A 17020-nucleotide genomic window follows, 5' to 3' on the forward strand; every position below is an offset into this window, starting at 1 on the left:
TCTTCAGAATCTTCGTAACTTGCCAACAAAGTCCTCCTAGGCGGCGCGGGCCACTCCGGGGTGTGCCCGTCCTGGATTTCCACGGCCAGGCGCCTTCTCCCGGGCGTGGGTGCGCCCCCCGCAGGCGATCTCCAACAAAGCCGTGGCTAGAGAGCCCGGGGCCTGGTCCCCCAACCCCTCTGCTCCCGCCCTGGCGGCCACCTCGGGGGCGAGGCAGCCCGGCGCGTGGGAGGGGACGGCGCGCCATTGGCTTGTGCGCGGAACTAGAGGAGGGACCAGAGCGCACCGCCAGGACTCGGGCAAAGCCTGCGGCGCAGGAGTCCAGCCCGCCCTGCCCTGCCCTGCCCTGGCCGCCCGGAGCGGCGGCGCGATGTGAGGCGTGAGGGCCGAGGTCCCCAGGCACGCCAGCTCCGCGCCGCGCGGGCGCCAGCATGCGCTAGCCACGTAAGTCCGCCGCCCGCCGCCGCCGCTGCCTGCGCAGCTCAGCCCCCGGGGCTCCGCGGCCGCAGGGACCGCCGGGGGCAGCGGAACTCCGCGCGCGCCGGCCGGGCGCCCGGACCGCTGGCCACCTGCGGGTTCTGCGGGGACCCGGCGGGTCCCCTCCCCGGCTCTGCCAGGCGCCGTCCCGCTGCCCCTTCGCGCTCTCTCGTCCCCTGACTCAGTTTCCCCCTCCCGGCTCTCTGCCGCCGCCGCCGCCGCCGCCTTCCTCTCGGACTGCTTCTGCCTCCTGGGCCTCCGGGGCTTGGGCTCGCGCCCTCTTCTTCGGAGCAAGAAAGAATCGGAGCAGTTTGTCTCTCCCTGGGGTCTCTGTCCTCGGTGCGCGGTGCTCTGTCCCCTCCCCCTCCTTCTCTCTGCCTACCGCACCCCCTCCCGCCTTTGTTTCCCGGCCGGGAGTGCGCGGCACAAACTTGCGGGTTCCCCGGTCTTCGCCCCCGCAGGGCCGCGGACCGAGGTGGTGGCGGAGTTGCCGCTGCCCACAGTCTGGCGCGACCTTTCGGTGTGGGGGGTGGGGCTGGACGGGAGGAGCCGGGGACACCCAGCTGCCAAGAGCCCGGGTCTCAGAAAGTGGGAGGCGGGGTGTTCAGCCGGGGGTAAGCGATCGGAGGCGGCAGGGGCCAGGCCGGGCGAGATCCCAGTGGCCGGGCTGGAGAGCAGCGGCCGAAACGCGGGCTGCGCCTAAGCCCCAGCTCGGAGGTGGGTAGAGGAGCGCAGGTGGTCAGCGACGCCCCCGCCCGTCCCCAGGCCGCGCGATCAGCTGGAAGGGGTGGTGTGGGGCCGTGGGCCTAGCGCGCGGCGAGCCCCGGTCCCCGCGATGGACAAAATACTAGCACCTACCCCGCGGGCTCTGTAGAGGACAGACAAGAACGGCGTCCCCATCCCCGGGCGCCCCCAGGGCTCGGCGCTCGCTTTGGGTCCCTTTGCTCTACCTTCCCTCGCCCCCACCCCGGCGCGCGCTCCCGCCTCCTCCTGGCAGCCCCTGGGAAGCGGGTTCTTCCGCGCGCGCTCTGGAGGCGGGGGGCGGGAACCCGGCGGAGGCCGGGAGCCTGGAGGCTTCCCCAGAGGCCGGCGCAGATGGCCGAGGCCGCCTCGCGGCCCCACCACCAGCACTTCCTGTTTGGTTTCTTTTAGACAAACTTTTTTGGACCGGGCCGGACGGTGGGGAGAAGTCCGCGGGCTGCAGGATGCGCGCCCCTACGGTGCAGCCCCTAGGACCTGCACCTCGGGTGGCCTGTGAACAGGGGCCGCGCCCTGCAGCCCGCCGAGCCCTGGGACTCGGGGGTCTCTTTGTTGAAGAACCAGGAGGGGGCGCTGTTCGCCCCTTGGCCTCAGCCCCAGGCTCAGCCGGGCTGGAGGGAGAATTCTGGAGTGGGGTGTCGGGCGAGCGAGTCTTCTCCGGGTCTCTGGGGTTTCGTCTGTAAGATGGAGCGCTGCCCCCGACGTCCCCTCGGCCTCAGCGTCTCAGGAGCCAGCTGCCCGGTTTCTTTTGTGCCCGCAGCTGTTAGAGGCGTCACGATTTCCAAAGGTGGGGTGGGGCCCACTTGTTCCCGGCAGAGCCCTGCCCCGGACCCCTGCAGCTTCTCCGGCCGCCTCCCCTCCCCTCCCCTGCCCGGCTCCCGGGCCTCCAGCTCGGCAGGAGGAGGGGCCGCCTTCCTGGGTGGGGCAGCAGGGGATTCCCAGCACACCCACACAGCCTTCTTGGGGTGCTCTTCACTTTGAACAACACGTTGCAAACACTACGCCCCAAATTATTTATTGAGCAAAGCCCAGCACAGTTGCAGCCACCTGGGGAGACAGCCGGGGACCAAACGAAGATGCCTGGCCTGGAGCTGACCCTTCAGGGTGGGGGAGGCAAATACTAATAAAGAGTTTCTATGGTGCACTGGGAGGTGAGGGGGACCGTGGGGAGGGGCGTGGCCTGGAGGCTGGGGGTGGCATTGACATTAAAATAGACACAGACCTCCGTGGTCAGATGGGCCTTCCCAGGGGCAGCTCACTGTTGAGCCTCAGCTTTGAGGAAGTGAGCTGGGCAGACAGCCGTGGGAAGGAAAGATCCCACAGGGCAGGCTGGTGCAAGGGGCCTGTGGCAGAAACACAGAAACAGGGGCTGGGGTGGACTGAGGGGCTGGGAGAGGAGAGGAGGCAAGCCAGCCAGGAAGGGTGGGAGCACACCCCCCTTTTTTTGCAGATGAGGGAATGTGGGAGATCAGAGATGATACATAAAAGCCACTTCTGCTTCTTCCCTGTGGCCACCCCCTCTCATGGCATCTCTGAAGCTGCTTTGGTTGAGGGAGAAACAGGCAAAGAAGGGGAGCACCCCTCCGAACACAACAAGGGCATTGTTACCAAGTATGGTCTGCAAGGCTGACCTGTTCTAGACGGCTCTGTGCATCCTACCAGCAGGGAGGTGGGTATCATCCCTGCACCCATTTAACAGGTGTGGAAACTGAGGTCCGGACAGCCTGTTCCTGGCCCCAAATCCCGCAGCCAGTAGGTGGCAGGGCCAGGATGTCAGCACCAGCCTTTGTGTGGTGATCTCTGCCTTTAACTGCTAAGCTCCGGCCCTTGGTGTTGGGTAGACCCATTCCTGGAAGCCGCGGGGACCTGTCTGCCTGCTTACCCAGAATGCACATCACCTCTGGGAGAGCGGCCTCCAGGGGCTGAGCGCCCCTTCAGGAAGCCCTGCTTTCCTGTCCTCTGTAGCCTCCTCCCTGGCCAAGGTCCTGAGCAGCCTCATGGGGGAGGGAGGCCCCGGCCCGTGGGACCTGGGGCCCAGCTGTGCCAGTAACAGCACTGGCTGCCCTCAGGGGCCCTGGCAGGGTCACCAGGCCAAGCGGGAGGCAGGCCCACTCTGGGTTGAAGAGGACAGGAATCGTCCCCACACGCTGCCTTTGCCAGTGACCGTGGAGACAGGAGAGGCCCTCTCGGTGACTTCCCAGTGGTGACGGTGGCCACCAGAGGGTTGGCCCTCCCTCCCACACAGCAGCAGCTGGGGCAGCCCGGGATGCGGCCCTGTCCTGCCCTGCTCCCCCCGCCCCCCGCCCCCCAGCGCAGTGGGGAATGTTTTGATGGTTTTGTCCCCAAAGCTTCGGGCATGTTTATAAGAAAAGCTGCGGTTTGCCTCGGCCTTCCTGACCTGGGCGGCGTGGAACGAGGACATTCGGTGGCCTGAGGTGGCGGGCCGTGGGGCCGGGCAGGGCAGCTGGAGCCTGGCCTGTGGGGCAGATGGATGTGGGTGGCCGGAGAGTGGCCCTCAGGAGGCACAAACCTTCGCAGCGTCTGGAGACCTGACGGCCACTCTTGAAGACAAGGACGCTGGGTCCCAGGACAGGCCCTGGCTTCCCGGGCAGCGGAGTCTGGTGTGAGCTCGGCACAGTGACAGGGCCCGTGCCAGCTCCTGGTGGCAGGTGAGCCCTGTGCTGCGGCACCCAGGGCTCACGTTCCTGGAGGGTCTCGGGGTCCTTTCCTTGTCTTTAGGGGGGGGCAAAGTCCTGCCAGAGGTGGCCCCGTCTCCCCTCTGCTGTCCTGCTGGTCCTCTGTATGGCCCCCACTTTGGGGGCAGCAGGCCACTGAGGCCAGTGGGGGCGCTGAGACCCGGAGAGGTGGATGGCAACCCGCCCTCCGCTGCGGGGACAGGCCCATGGGGACAGGCCACTCTCCAGGGACCCACAGACCACACAAGCCTCCTGCAGCCCTGCCGTGTCTCCTTAGCCCACGTCCCGAGGACCCCCCCAAGATCTGCACCCCAGAGGCCTCTGTGCTGGGGTCAGTAACGCAGGCCCACGGGTGACACCTCTTCTGCCTCCTGTGACCAACCCCAGGACAGCCTTGTGGTCAGGCTTCCTGTCCTCCAGGACAGCCCTGGAGAGGCGGGTCACTGTGCCCTGGCCGGGCGGGGGGCATCTGGCCCCAGCAGCTGGCGGTCCTGCAGGGGCCAGGATGAAGCAGGCCAAGGGCGCCCCCAGCCCACCCCGACCAGCACAGCCCTCTGCCAGCCCTGCCCAGCGCCCAGGGCTCCACCTCGCGGCTGCCCTGCCCCAGACCCCATTTCCAGCTATTGGTCCCAGTGTGATAGCCCAACAATGGGTTCCAAGTGGCAGCCCTGCCCAGGACCTGCTGTGGTCACCCCAGGGCCTGAACCCAGAGAGGCGGGACCCAGGGGGAGCTCAGACACTGGGGACACCAGTGCTCTCAAGGGCAGGGACCACAGCGAGAGGGCCCCAGCTTCGTTCTGGGGTGGAGCTCACCGAAGTCCCCCTCCCCCATCTCTCTCTCTCTCTCTCTCTCTCTCTCTCTCTCTCACACACACACACACACACACACACACACGCACACGCCTCTCAGGATGTGGTTCCCTTGGTTTGACTCCAGCTCTGCCACTTACCTCAAGGGACACTTACGTAAGTCCCTCTGGCCTTAGTTTTCTCATCTGTAAAATGGGGGTGACTTGGGGCGATTCTGGGGTTCCTGCCCTGGACTGTGCCCTTCCCCCAGCCTGGCGCAGCTGCCTGCCGCCCGCTCTCCCCACAGATGGGGAGGGACAGTTACGCTGTAACGGAGCCCGGTTTGGAGAGGAAGTGGCCCCTGGCGGAGGAGCTCGGCCGAGCGACTTCCCCTTGAGTCTCCAGAGCTGCAGCTAGTGGTGTTCCAGGTCCCTGCCCCTCCGCCCCGCCAGCCAGCCCTCACGGGCTCGGTCTCCAGGTCTCCAAGTCGGGACAGCTCTGCAGTCCATCCGTTTCTATGGAAACCAGGCTTCCCGGGAAGGACACGGGGAAGTTGGGGAAGTCCTCCAGGACCTTCATAGGGACGATGCCCCATCTGATCTGCTGCCCAGGGCTGAGCCCGGGCTGGTGCCTGTTAATGATTAATTACTCTCCTCTGTGGAGCACATACCCGGTGCCAGGCCCTGGGCTGCTTGTTCTCATTCTCCTGCATCTTGAACCTGTGAACCGGGTGGACGCAGTAATCAGGTTTCACAGATGAGATCGTGGAGGTTCAGAGTGGTTAAGTAACTTTCCTGAGATCACAGAGCATTTTAGAGAAAGAGTTGGGCTTTGAGCCCTAGTTTTTCTGGTCATTAAGAACATGCTCCCCTCCCCCACTCTGTCATTCTCTGTTGACACAACCCCAGATGAACCCCTCTCTTCCTGGCATGCTTCACACTCTGGGGACTTCACCCAATTCTGCTTACTGCCAGTGAGCGCTGTTTGGAGACTCCTGTTTGGGTGCTCAGAGGTCCCAGTGGGTGGGGGTAGGACGGGGCCTTAGGGGGCCTGCAGTGTCCCTCCCCCTCTTTTGTTTACTTGAGATCCCGAGTGGGATTGAACCCAGGTCTTGAAGGGCTGGGGGCCTCTGCCTCTGAGCCACACCCAGCCCGGCCCCTCCTGCTCCTGAATCCAAGCCCCAAACTGGCGGGGCCCCTCGTGTGCCAGGCGCTGTCCTGGGCCAGGGAACAGAAGTGACAGACTGGTGCCCGAGTCGCTCACCTTCCTGCACTGGCCACAGCTTGCTGAGGTGGGGCCCAGGGTCCTCACCCAGCCCTCCCGCCCCGCCATCGCACAGTCGCCACCCCCCCATGGCCCTCTGCACGGGACATTTGCACTGGCAAATGAGTCCCATGTGTCCTGTCCAAGGCCACTTGACCCACAGGGACGAGTCAGCCTGGAACCCAGTTCTGCCCCATGGCCAAGCTGCCTTCCTGCCCTGGGCCACCAGCCTGCCGTGTCTGGGTGGCCTCTCACCTGTGGGGCCTTGGGCGTGCTTGGCAGAGCCCCTGTCCCTCAGGCCACCCAGATGCGGAGTGTCCTGGCTGCCGACAGAGCGCCTACTGTGCACCTAGGGTGCGCCCCAGCCTAGCCAGAGTCACAGGAGCACAAGACCTCGGGGCTCCAATGGTTCCCTTTTGGGGAACCGCACAGCCTGCCGCTAAGCCCCTGGGGACACAAGCTGCGAGGGGCCAGTGGCCAGGAGGGGAGGACACTGGACTCTAGGGGAGACCCCTAGAGGAGAGCCAGGCAGTGATGACCTTCAGGAGCAAGGAGCATGGGGACAAGGGACCCCGGGTGGCAGGCTCAGAGGCTGGCTCGGAGGCGGTCTGTGGCCACAAGCCCTTCTGCTCTAGGCAGCCGCGCTAGTGGGCGGAGGGCGGCCTGCCCTGCCCAGCCCCAGCCTGCTGCGGGGAAGCCCGGGCTTCAGAGGTGTCCAGTGGGACAGGCGGCCCCGCGGGCCTGGCCCTGGCTTTTTCCACTGCACGGCTGAGTGGAGGAAGGGAAGTGGCCGGCGGGCCCAGCCTCCCTCGGCCTCGGCCTCCCTCAGCCTCTCCCCATCAGGAGGCCCGCAGACACCTGCTGCTTCCTCCCTCTGCCCTCGGGCTCTTCTTTTTTAAAAATCGATTCGTTCACTATTTTTTCTTCTACTTTGCCGCGTAGCATGGTGGCATTCTTAAGACCCCACCTCACGGGGAGCCGCTGTAGTGACCTGCCCAATGCCACACAGCTGGTTAGAAGACGCAGCCGAGATTCACACCCAGCGCTGCTGGCCCCCAAACCGGTGTTTGCCTGGGGTGCCCAGGGTGGAGGGTGGACAGGGGCCCGCAGCATTTTAAGGTGCCAGGTGTCTTTTATTCTCAAAACTTCCCTGTGAGGTAGGGCCCCTTCTTTACCCAAGGACGGATAGCTAGACTGAGGTACAGAGAGGTTAAGTGACTTTCCCATAGGCGCACAGCTAAGAAGTGTGGATTGGGATTGGAAAATGACTTGAGCAGTTAAGCCCTTAGCCACGGCCCCTGCTGTGGCAGTTTGGGGCTTTTTGAGAAGCCGTTTTGCCCCTGCTTTGGCCATTTACAGGAAAAAAGTAGGGGGTTGTTCCCATTTCACAGATGAGAGCATTGCGACTCCCTGGAGCCAGTCGTTGAGGCTCAGCCCCTCCCACGGAGGCTGGGTGCCCCCTCAGGGCAGGGCCTGTCCTACCCCAGGTCTGGCTCAAGGCCGGCCCCACCCAGTGCTGCTCAGGGGTGGGGGAGTCTCTCTGCCCCGAGGTCCTGGGAGGTGGGACTTGGAGCCCCACTTCACGGTGGGGGGACATCTTGCCCAGGGCCACAGCAGGGCACAGCAGGACTGTGCCATTGTCATCCATTGTCATTGGGTGGCCTGTCCTGCCTCCTTGGTGAGAGGGGATGGGACTCCAGGGCCACCTGGAAGAAGGGGGACGGCCAACACTGACGGCTGCCATTGGGGGGACATGGAGGCTCTGGCCAGGGGACACTGGGGCACGCCCGCTCTGGGAACCAGGTGGCACTTCGTCTTAGACTTCCACGCAGACCTGCCCTGAGCATTCAGGCTCATTCGCCGGCTCATTCACCTTAGGGACGTGAAAATGTGTGGTCCTGCCCAAACCCGGGCCGCCTTCTCGGTGACAAGCAGGGCCGAGGAGCCCGGGGCGTCACCCCCGGGGCCAGAGCTGGCTCCCAAGGTCATGTGCAGTGTTTCTGTCCCCCGTGGAGAAAACCAGTCGCAGGGAGAGTGGCAGAACAGAGCCCAGTTGCTGGGAGGCTGTGGCGGGGGAGGAGTTGGGGTAGTGACCTGGTGGAGGTGGCAGCTCCGTGAGTGACTCAGGGACTAAAACCCACGCAGTCACACAGCAAAAAAGTTGCTATAGTGTCCAGACGGGATGGCCAGGGCCAGGCGACCTGGGAGCATCCTTCCACGAGGGACAGGCCAGGGCACCAGGCTCTGCCCCCTGCCTCCCGCTGGCTCCTGTGGGCAGCCAGGCCTGGTGGCGGGAGGGACGCTCTTTACAGTTTCTGTCTGGATTCGCAGAAGGTGGTGGCCAGGGCTGAGGTTGATGTGGACCCTCTGAGGGGCACGGGCTCCCTGGAGGTCCCTGAGCTCTTTCCCATGTCCCCAGGGCAAGGGAGAAAAGGAGAACCACCCCCATTCCCTAGGTGAGGGCCTCGGCCAGGGCTCAGGGGGCCTGTGACCCAGCTGTCACACCCACCACAGACCCCTGCTCTGCCGTCCTCCGTCCCTCCTGGACACAGCCCAGGAGACACTCTATGTATCCCGCGCAGAGCCCCCGACTCCTGTGCCCCAGGGGACTCTGTCCTGACGGCGCTCTGGGTGTTGGTCCTGTTGAGGACATTGGCAGACTCATGAGGGACTCAAGCCCGGGGACATTCCTCAGTCCCTTCCTGCAGCCCTGGGTCACTCAGCCCTGGACAGCCGGTGCTCTGGAGGAGGGATGGTGGCCTCGGAGCTCTATTGCCGTGCCGGGGTGGCCGCGGGTGGAAATGAGGAGCCAGGATATCCAGGGCACGTGGGGGCACCACTGTCCTTCAGCGTGGTCTTGGGGACACCGTGGTTTCCTCATCCGCAGAGTGGGTATAAGTAGTGCCCCTCTTGCAGGGTGGCTGTGATTGAAGGCGCCCAGGGCCACCGGGGGCCAGCCGGGGGCTTTCTCCTTTCCTCACGACACTCCTGTCTCCTGTGTAGACGGTGCCAGCTGCTGACAGGACCAAGAACCGGAGCAGCCCATCCCTGACCTCCAGCGCCCAGCCCAGCGCCGGGCTCACAGTAGGTGGTCAAGACCAGCCGGAGGTGGCTGGGATTGGAGGGGTGGCAGATTGTGGGAGCTATGGGGTGACAGAGGGCCGGGGGTGTTGGTGGGGGGGCAAGGCCTGGGCAGGGCACCTGCCAACCTCCTTCCCCTGACTGCACGGTGCCCTCTGGACGGACGCCCCTCCCCCTCCTCGGGTCCTGGGGTGTCAGGAGGTTGTCTGGAGGCTGGGGACGAGGCTAGCCGTGTGGTGGGATCGCCTGGGCAGTCAGCATGGCCCTGGACTCAGAAACCCTCCCGGGTTGGGCACGTGTCCCCTCTTTGGAGCCTCGTTTGACCTCCTGGCCCAGGCTCCGAGGGCAGTGGCTCCACCCGGGCCTGACTGCCTTCGCCTGGCCCAGCCCTCACCGGTGGGCTGCCGTGGCCACTCAGGTCCGACAGCTCGCAGAGGCGGCCTCAGCAGCGCCCCGCACCCATTGTACAGATGGGCCCGCCGAGGCCGCCGGCGCGGTCAGCTCCCGGGCCCGGGGGCGTGGCCTCCCCTGCTGTCGAAGCTGCGCAGGTGCTGAGGCCTGAGGCCAGTGTCTCCCGCAGCCCCCTGCAGAAGCCGGGTCAAGGACACCATGGCGGCCAAGCAGCCCCCACCCCTCATGAAGAAGCACAGCCAGACGGACCTCGTGAGCCGCCTGAAGACCCGCAAGATCCTGGGCGTGGGCGGGGAGGACGACGACGGCGAGGTGCACCGCTCCAAGGTGGGCCTGCGCCACCGGCCGCTGAGCGCCCGCCCCGGGAAGGGGAGGGCAGGAGACTGGGGCCCGGTGCAGTTAGAGACCTAAGGGAGGTGGCAGGACTAGTGACCACAGGGAGGGCGGTTTGCTGGGATCAGAGTGGCATGGATGACGGCCCCGGGGGGTGGGGTCAGATAGGTCAGAGAGGGTGAGCCGCTTTCTTGAGGCCACAACCACAAGTGGCAGGAGCGTCCATTTTTAAGTTTTTATTTTGTTTTGTTTGTTTTGGGTACTGGGGATTGAATCCAGGGGTGCTTTATACTTTACTTTTGGTTTTGAGAGGGTCTGACTAAGTCGCCGAGGCTGGCCTTGAACTTGCGATCCTCCTGCCTCGGCCTCCTGGTTCTCTGGGATTCCAGCTGAGCCTCCCTTCTTACCACTTTACCTTCAACTTTAAACCCAGTGCCAAGGCAGTGCGGGGGGCGGGCAGCCTCAGTGTGACCCGCCCAGCTCTGGGGGAGCCTTTTGCCAAGCAGAGGTACCCAGGTGGGCTCCTGAGTGTGCCCGGAGGACCCGCAGCTGCGGTGCTGAGAGCTGTCCCCCCGACCCCTCCCTTGTCCACAGATCAGCCAGGTCTTGGGCAATGAGATCAAGTTTGCTGTCCGCGAGCCTTTGGGGCTCAGGTGAGCCTCAGCCCTGTCGTTTGTGGGGACGGGGTCTGTGTGTCGGGGGAAGTGTGGAAGACCCCCTTGTGTGGCCTTGGCCCTGCGTCTTCTTGCCCCTGTTCCATCCCATCGTGTGGCCTGTCCCCTCACCCAGCCATTACTGGGCATCTAGGCTGGAAAGGGGAGTCCCCTGGGGCCCGCCCGGGCTGACCTTGGGGGTCCGGGTGTGACCTTGCTCTCCTGTCTCCAGGGTTTGGCAGTTTGTCTCTGCTGTGCTCTTCTCCGGCATTGCCATCATGGTGAGTCGAACCGCCCTGTCCCTCTGCCACCTGGCTTCCCCATTGGCTGGACCGCAGGACCCAGAACTAGACTCGGGCCCTGGGTGTGGCTCCTGGCCTCTTCCTGCCCTCCCAGGGGCTCCTCCTGCCAGCCCCTGGCAGCCTGTCCCCATGCTGCCATCATGCTGGCCCTGGGAGGGCTTTCTGGTGTCTCCCCAGGCCTGTCCCCACCTGTCCCCACCCCATCCCATGGGCTGCAGCCCAGCTCCTTGCCCCGGGAGCCCCAGAGCCTCCCTCCCTCCAGTGGAGGATGGGGCAGTCGTGGTCCTGACCCTGAACTGCCCCGAGGACACTGGCCCCAGTCCAGGGGGTACACCCCCGCCCTGAGCCTGACCTTGGAGCCCCCCTGCTGTCCACAGGCCCTGGCCTTCCCTGACCAGCTCTATGATGCGGTCTTTGATGGAGCCCAGGTCACGAGCAAGACCCCCATCCGCCTGTACGGTGGCGCCCTCCTCAGTGAGTATTCGGGGGTGGGGGGTGGGGTGGGAGGTGAGACCCAGCTGGGCTGAGGGAACACCAGGGGACCTTCCCCTGCACTGCGGGCCCTTCTTCCCTCGCTGGCTGCCGCAGCTGCCCAACCTGTGGTGCGTCTGCTGGGTGTGTGCTGCCATCTTGTGGCCACAGGTGGGATGCGCCAGGATTGGTGTCTGCCCCGCGGCCCCCTGGGCACTGGGATGCGGAGACAAGGAACCTGCTCTGCTCCCTCTAATCTGAGTCGCTCACTGCGGCTGCCTGGCCGTTAGGAAGGTGAACTGCAGTTTTCAAAGCTCGGCATCGGTGGCGTCCCTCCCTTCCCTAAAACATGCTATGGCTCCCTATCGCCTGCAGAATAAAGCCCTGGTGACTCTGCCTGACATTCAGGGTCCAGCCGGCTCCCTCTATCTGCCTCCCCCCCATCCTGCCAGGGGCCCTGGGCTCCAGCCACAGCTGATGGTGCCCACTCCCCAGTTTCAGAAGCCACCGTGTCCTTGCACATGCCCCCCTGAGGGGGGGACTGAGGGGGAGTGTGGGGGTGGGGCGGCACCGCCTTCGCACAGAGAGGGCTCTGGTGGGAGTTGGGGGTGCAGAGCATGCGAGGGCCCAGGGCGGCAGGAACGGATTCCATCAACGCAGGACTGAGGGAGACGCAGGCCCAGGTCTGGAGCTCCCCTCCCATTTGCAGTTGAAGGCCGAGTCCCAGCAAGGGACAGTGTTGGCTCAGTGTCCCACAGGGCCTTGGAAATGGCATGAGCAGATCTGGACCCAGAGGGCATGGGCTGGGCGCAGATGGGTTTCGACCTGCGAGTGAGCAGGGCTGGGGTGGGGACCTCTAGGTCTGGTCGTCTGCAGGGGGCCCGGGTAGGAGGAGCAGGCCCCTGCCCGGCCCCCGGGGCAGGTGGATCAGGCTGTCCCCACTCCCCTGCTCCCTGTCCCCGTCCAGGCATCTCCCTGATCATGTGGAATGCCCTCTACACGGCGGAGAAGGTCATCATTCGGTGGACCCTGCTCACCGAGGCCTGCTACTTCGGGGTGCAGTTCTTGGGTGAGTGTCGAGGTGGACAGTGTGGGAGACACGGGAGGCGCGGGGGCAGCTCTGGGGCTGGCAGGAAAGCAAGGGCACCTGCCTGGGGGGGAGGAAGGAGGGGACAGTGGCGCAGGACCCCGGGCACAGAGCTGGCTCAGTCCGGAGTCCTGTGTGCAGGGGGCACACATCCTCCCCCTGACCTCTGACCCCTCCCTGGCCTTCCTCCCTCAGTGGTCACTGCCACGCTGGCCGAGACGGGCCTCATGTCCCTGGGGATCCTGCTGCTCCTGGCCAGCCGCCTGCTCTTTGTGGTCATCAGCATCTACTACTACTACCAAGTCGGCCGGAAACCCAAGAAAGTCTAGCTGGCCAGGGGACCTGCCGGGCCTGGCCAGGGTGGCTGTGGGGCCGCGTTCCCCTTTGGCTCCTGGAAGGCAGGGGGCAGCCCTGCTCCTACCCAGCCACCCCAGGCAGCCGGTGGCCCCTTCCTTCTCTCCCGGGAAGTCCCAGATGTGGTGACCTCTGGCCTTTGGGTCTGACGTGCCAGCTTGGGGGAGATGGGGCCTGTGTACCCCACTCCTCACCGCACACAGTAGCACCTCCTTCCCTGGGCACTCTTGGCCCCCAGGTCCCCTGGACAGGCACCGGCTGAGGATCGTGGTCACAGCAGCGAGGGCTGAGTGGGCTCCTCCCCAGGGAAGCCCCCCTCCCGTGGGAGAGGCTGTGGGCTGCCACCCCCCTGACCCCACCCATCTAGGGCCCGAGCAGCTGAACCTGACTTCTCTCTGTGCCTGGAAAAGCTGAGAACCTGACCCTGGCCAGTGACCCTCAGTCCAGGCCCTCCTGCACCTGAGCACGCAGCCCCTCCGCAGCCCAGCCGAGGGCCAGGCGGGCGGCTGTCTCTGAGCTTCCTATGAGGATGGGCCACCTGCCGCTGGACGCTCTGGCCCCTCCCCAGGCCTGGTCCACCTGGGTCTCGGGGGCCTTGCTCTGGGCACTCTGCCCATGTCCTGTGTACACAGATGGACACACGGACTCGTAAGCTGTGGGCTCAGAAACGAGGAAGAAAACACTTGGTATCTCCTTGTCCCTTGGCATGTCCTCCAGGTCTAGTGTCCCCTGTCCCACCCCCTGTCCCCCGCTCCTTCCCCAGGGTGCTGCTGCCTGGCCCCTGGCTGCCCCTAGCGTGGCTGGGTGGGGCTCGGTGCCCCTCAGGCTCTGCAGGGGCAGTAGTAGCTTTCCAGCCTCCTGTCACCTCCCCCTCCTCCCCACATCGCCCTGGAGACGGCTGTCAGTGGCCCCTGGAGCTGTAGGGCCTGGTCTGGTTCCTGCGGGCCACCGTCCTCTGCCGTGTCCTGTTAGTCCTCGCCCCCGCGCGCTGCCTCCCTGCAGCACACAGGCTGCCTGAGGAGTGGTGGCAATGTCCCAGGGACAGGCGTGCAGAGCCCCAGCCCCGGGCCAGCCTGCCTCCCTTCTGGGGACAGCAGGGTTGGCAGTAGGTGAGGTGGCCTGCAGGTGCGGTCAGTCCAGCTGCTGCCACAGAGATGGTTGCAGGTGCCCCTCTGCCTGGGGACCCTCTCCTGCCCAGTCTGTGCCTAGTGTCCCTGCAGCCACACACCCGGTGGCCTGTGTCCAGCAGAGTGGTGGCTGTACCCGGTTACGTAGCTGAGGAGAGGGGCCTGCTGGTGGCTGGGCTGTGCTGCTGGTCATCATGGCCTGGCGGTGTGGGAGGGCGCTCTGAGTGGGCACCCTCCCCAGTCAGCTGGCCCTGGCCCTTGGGTGTCCCACCTCCCACCTCCTGCGCTGAGTCTGGAGCCCGGGCCTAGGAGCCCCTGCCACCCGCTGCCGCCCAGGGAAGGTGCCCCCGCCTGCAGCCGGAGCTCCGCCCTGTCTGCAAGGACCTTTGAAGACCCAGCTGATCCCCAGTGGTGACAGCTGGCCTGTCCTCCCCATAGCTGCTGGACATGTGGGTCCCATCCCTCTGGGGAGACGGAAGCCCTCGCTGCAGTCAGGACGCCGTGGCATCTACATGGTGGGGGCCACCGGTCGGAGACACTGGGCTGCGGGGTGCGGAGGGCAGCCGGCCTTGCCCTGGGGGTGGCGCGGTGGGTCACACGGCCCTAGTCACACATCGCACTGAGCCGGGCGAGGGCGCGGCTCACAGGAGGTCTGTGTGGCTTGGGGGCAGCAGGTTGGGGGGACATCAACACGGGGATGACGTGTGGCTGGGAAGGAGGCCATGACAGGGCAGGGGGTGGGGGCCCCGGGTCTCAGGAGGGAAGCCGGGGGCGTCTGCCTTCGAGCTGGGGGTACCTGCAGCCCCTGCCCTCCAGCCCCGCCCGGCCCAGGCCCCTCGGAGTCACCCCCATTCTTCACGGTCACTATTTATTCTTTGTTCCTTTTTCTTTTTGTAAGAAACAGTCACAAAAACCAGTGCAAAACCCTCCGCGGCGTCCTGTTCTCTGTCACAAACTCCTCCTGAGGCGCGGCACAAAAGGGGCTCACGGGGGATGGTGACAGCTCTGTGGATCTCAAAACAGACCTTCAACATGCGACCCACAGAGCAAGGGAGGGGGGCTGCTGGGCAGAGGGGCGGCCACCACCCTGGCTGGTTGGGGCCGTCGGGTCTGGGCCCCTTGGGCCCCCGAAGCAGGCTGGGCACTAACAAGGGTGGGGGGAGGCTCAGCATGGGCAGGGGCCACCTTGCTGCTGGCTCAGTCGGGGACAGTCTCAGCTGGGCTGTTCTGGAGAAGCCCAGACGACCTGACCCTGCCCACAGATCAGGCTCGGCAGCTGGGCCACACCCACAGGGTCCTCGGTGCCATAGCTCTTGCCCCGGCGGGGGCTGAGTGTCTACCAGACCCTGACGGTGACTTCAGGGGATCTTGCAGATTGTTACCAGCCTGAGCAGATGCCACAGGGACAGAAACCCTGTGTCCCCTTCAAGCTCAGAGGTGCAGAGGGCAGGGAGTCGTGTGGGGGTGGACAGGCTCCTCGGCACTTTTACAGAAAGCCCTTGGGGAGGAGTCTCGGAGCCACTCTGGGCCACATGCCCCTCCTGATCTGCCCTTCATCGACACCCTCACTCTTATGGGCCCTGGAGGCTTGGGGTGCCCCTGGACCCGGGCTGTCCAGCCTAGACGTGGGATTTCTGGTCAACCCGGGCCAGCCGTCTGCCTTCCGGGAAGCTGGGGCTGAGGGCTGGGCAGGTCCAGAGCAGGCAGGCCCCTGGCCCTGGCCCTGTCTCAGGTGAGGCTGGGCTGGGGCTGGCCAGGCATCTTGCCATCTACTTGCCAACACTGATTTGGAATGTGACGCCTGTACAGATGTGAGGTTGTGGGGGGGGGGAATCTCTGCTGCAGCCTGGGGGGGACACAGAAGTATCACGTGGACAATAGAAGGACGGGACACTGTGTTGCAGCAGAAATGGCTGAGATGCCTGAGGGGCTCTTTAGCCTACAGACAAGAGGGCTTCTGGGAGCCAGTGTGTGAACTTGACCCTCAGGAAGGGCAAGGAGCAAGTGGGACGCACAGACGGAACCAGAGGAAAGCAGAAGCCTGTTCTGTCTGTCGAGCTGACTGGGGTGGGAGCAGTGCAAAGGCTGCGGGGGAGGTAGTGAGCTCCCTGTCCCTGGAGGTATGCAAGAAGAGGGTGGAGAATTCTTGGCAGGAGTCTTGCAGAACATATCCAAGCCTCCATTCTGGGTGGGAACCGGGAGAACCAGAAGATTTGGGGGGTTTCTTTCATCCTGGGGCCAGGGAGTTGGGGATGGACAGGGAGGAGGAGCCTGTGGGGAGAGGTGGGCAGTGTGCCCCAGGGGAAGCGCTGTGTGTCCATGGCAGGGGGCTGGTGGAGAAGTGGGGAGGTGAGGGAAAGGGGGACAGCGATCCACTTCTTAGCTGCAGAGCCGGGAGGGGGCATTTCCTGGCAGCTCGGCCCATGTTTCCTGGGAAACCAGGATCCTGAGCCAGAGGGTATGTGAGCAGCGGATCCCATGGTGTCCCGGATGGAGAGACGCACCTCAGAGAGGAGGCAGGTTCTTGTTCAGAACCACCACACGTGTGCTGTGTGACGCGACAGCCCACAGTCCCTCTCTGGGCCTCACAGGTGATTTGGTCCGACAGATGGGGACAGGAGCGACTGCCAGCGAGGCCACTCCCGGAGCCAGTGTTTGGCAGCAGCCCACCTTGGCCCCTGTTGACAGTGGACACAGCTCCGTCCCCTGGCAGTGCAGGGACTGCCCTCCAGGTTCCGAGCCCCCGAGGGTGAGGCCACCGAGTCTCCTGGGGGCTCTGGGGCTTTGTCAGTGTCTTCTTGTGGCCCGAGTCCTCATTTTCTTGGCACCAGGTCGCGAAGCTGTGGGGAGAGAGCGCCCAGGCCCAGGCGCGCCTGGGTCCGGCTGGGCCGAGAGGCCTGGCCTTGCTGCATCCCGGGTCAGGCGCGGGGTCCCAGCCCAGGCGAGGGCGCGTCAGTCCCCATCTCTGTCTTCATCTTGTTAAAAAAAATAGCTGTGCGCTCCTGGCCCTTCTGGCCGCCCAAGAAGGCCTCGTCTCCGCCCTGGGGCCAGGGGCACCCAGAGGGGCACTGGTGCTGGGCTTGGTGGGCGGGGCCAGTCCTCAGGCCACGCCCTCTACTGAATGCCCCGAAAGAGGCACATGGCGAAGATCATGACGGAGAGCTGCGAAGAAGAAAGCCACCTGACTGCCCGGCTGCGCCCAGGGCCCCGGGGCGCC

General features: G+C 65.2%; 2 protein-coding genes across 9 annotated transcripts in view; one reads left to right on the top strand and one right to left on the bottom strand.

The window, feature by feature from the left end:
• Positions 1-284: 284 nt before the first annotated feature.
• Tp53i11 (tumor protein p53 inducible protein 11) lies at positions 285-14732 on the top strand. Of its 5 annotated transcripts, none has more exons than XM_027936375.2 (8): positions 285-444; positions 8988-9072; positions 9646-9803; positions 10404-10462; positions 10695-10743; positions 11142-11238; positions 12203-12304; positions 12518-14732. In XM_027936375.2, the coding sequence occupies exons 3-8, from the start codon at positions 9675-9677 to the stop codon at positions 12649-12651; spliced, it is 570 nt and encodes a 189-aa protein (XP_027792176.1). In that variant the 5' UTR covers positions 285-444; positions 8988-9072; positions 9646-9674; the 3' UTR covers positions 12652-14732. The 5 variants fall into 5 exon arrangements, with proteins under 5 accessions (XP_027792176.1, XP_027792175.1, XP_071472388.1 ...); XM_027936374.2 differs by having other exon boundaries at positions 286-444; positions 8988-9068; XM_071616287.1 differs by lacking the exon at positions 285-444 and adding an exon at positions 1091-1194 and having other exon boundaries at positions 8988-9068.
• The window catches only part of Tspan18 (tetraspanin 18), a 147922-nt gene continuing 145536 nt past the window's right edge, over positions 14635-17020 (bottom strand). For all 4 annotated transcript variants that reach the window (XM_071616285.1, XM_027936372.2, XM_071616283.1 and 1 more), the window contains one exon: positions 14635-16965. In XM_071616285.1, the coding sequence (XP_071472386.1) occupies positions 16918-16965 (48 nt within the window). In that variant the 3' untranslated portion in view covers positions 14635-16917. The remainder of the gene's footprint in view (positions 16966-17020) is intronic.

This window comes from Marmota flaviventris, chromosome 9 (assembly GCF_047511675.1).
Source record: "Marmota flaviventris isolate mMarFla1 chromosome 9, mMarFla1.hap1, whole genome shotgun sequence".
NCBI lineage: Eukaryota > Metazoa > Chordata > Mammalia > Rodentia > Sciuridae > Marmota > Marmota flaviventris.

Excerpts from the sequence above, each read along its gene's own strand:
- Tp53i11 (XM_027936375.2), top strand. The coding sequence starts at position 9,675 with ATGGCGGCCAAGCAGCCCCCACCCCTCATGAAGAAGCACAGCCAGACG. Across the intron at positions 9,804-10,403 it reads GCGAGGTGCACCGCTCCAAG|ATCAGCCAGGTCTTGGGCAA; the intron begins GTGGGCCTGCGC and ends CCTTGTCCACAG. Across the intron at positions 11,239-12,202 it reads GTACGGTGGCGCCCTCCTCA|GCATCTCCCTGATCATGTGG; the intron begins GTGAGTATTCGG and ends GTCCCCGTCCAG.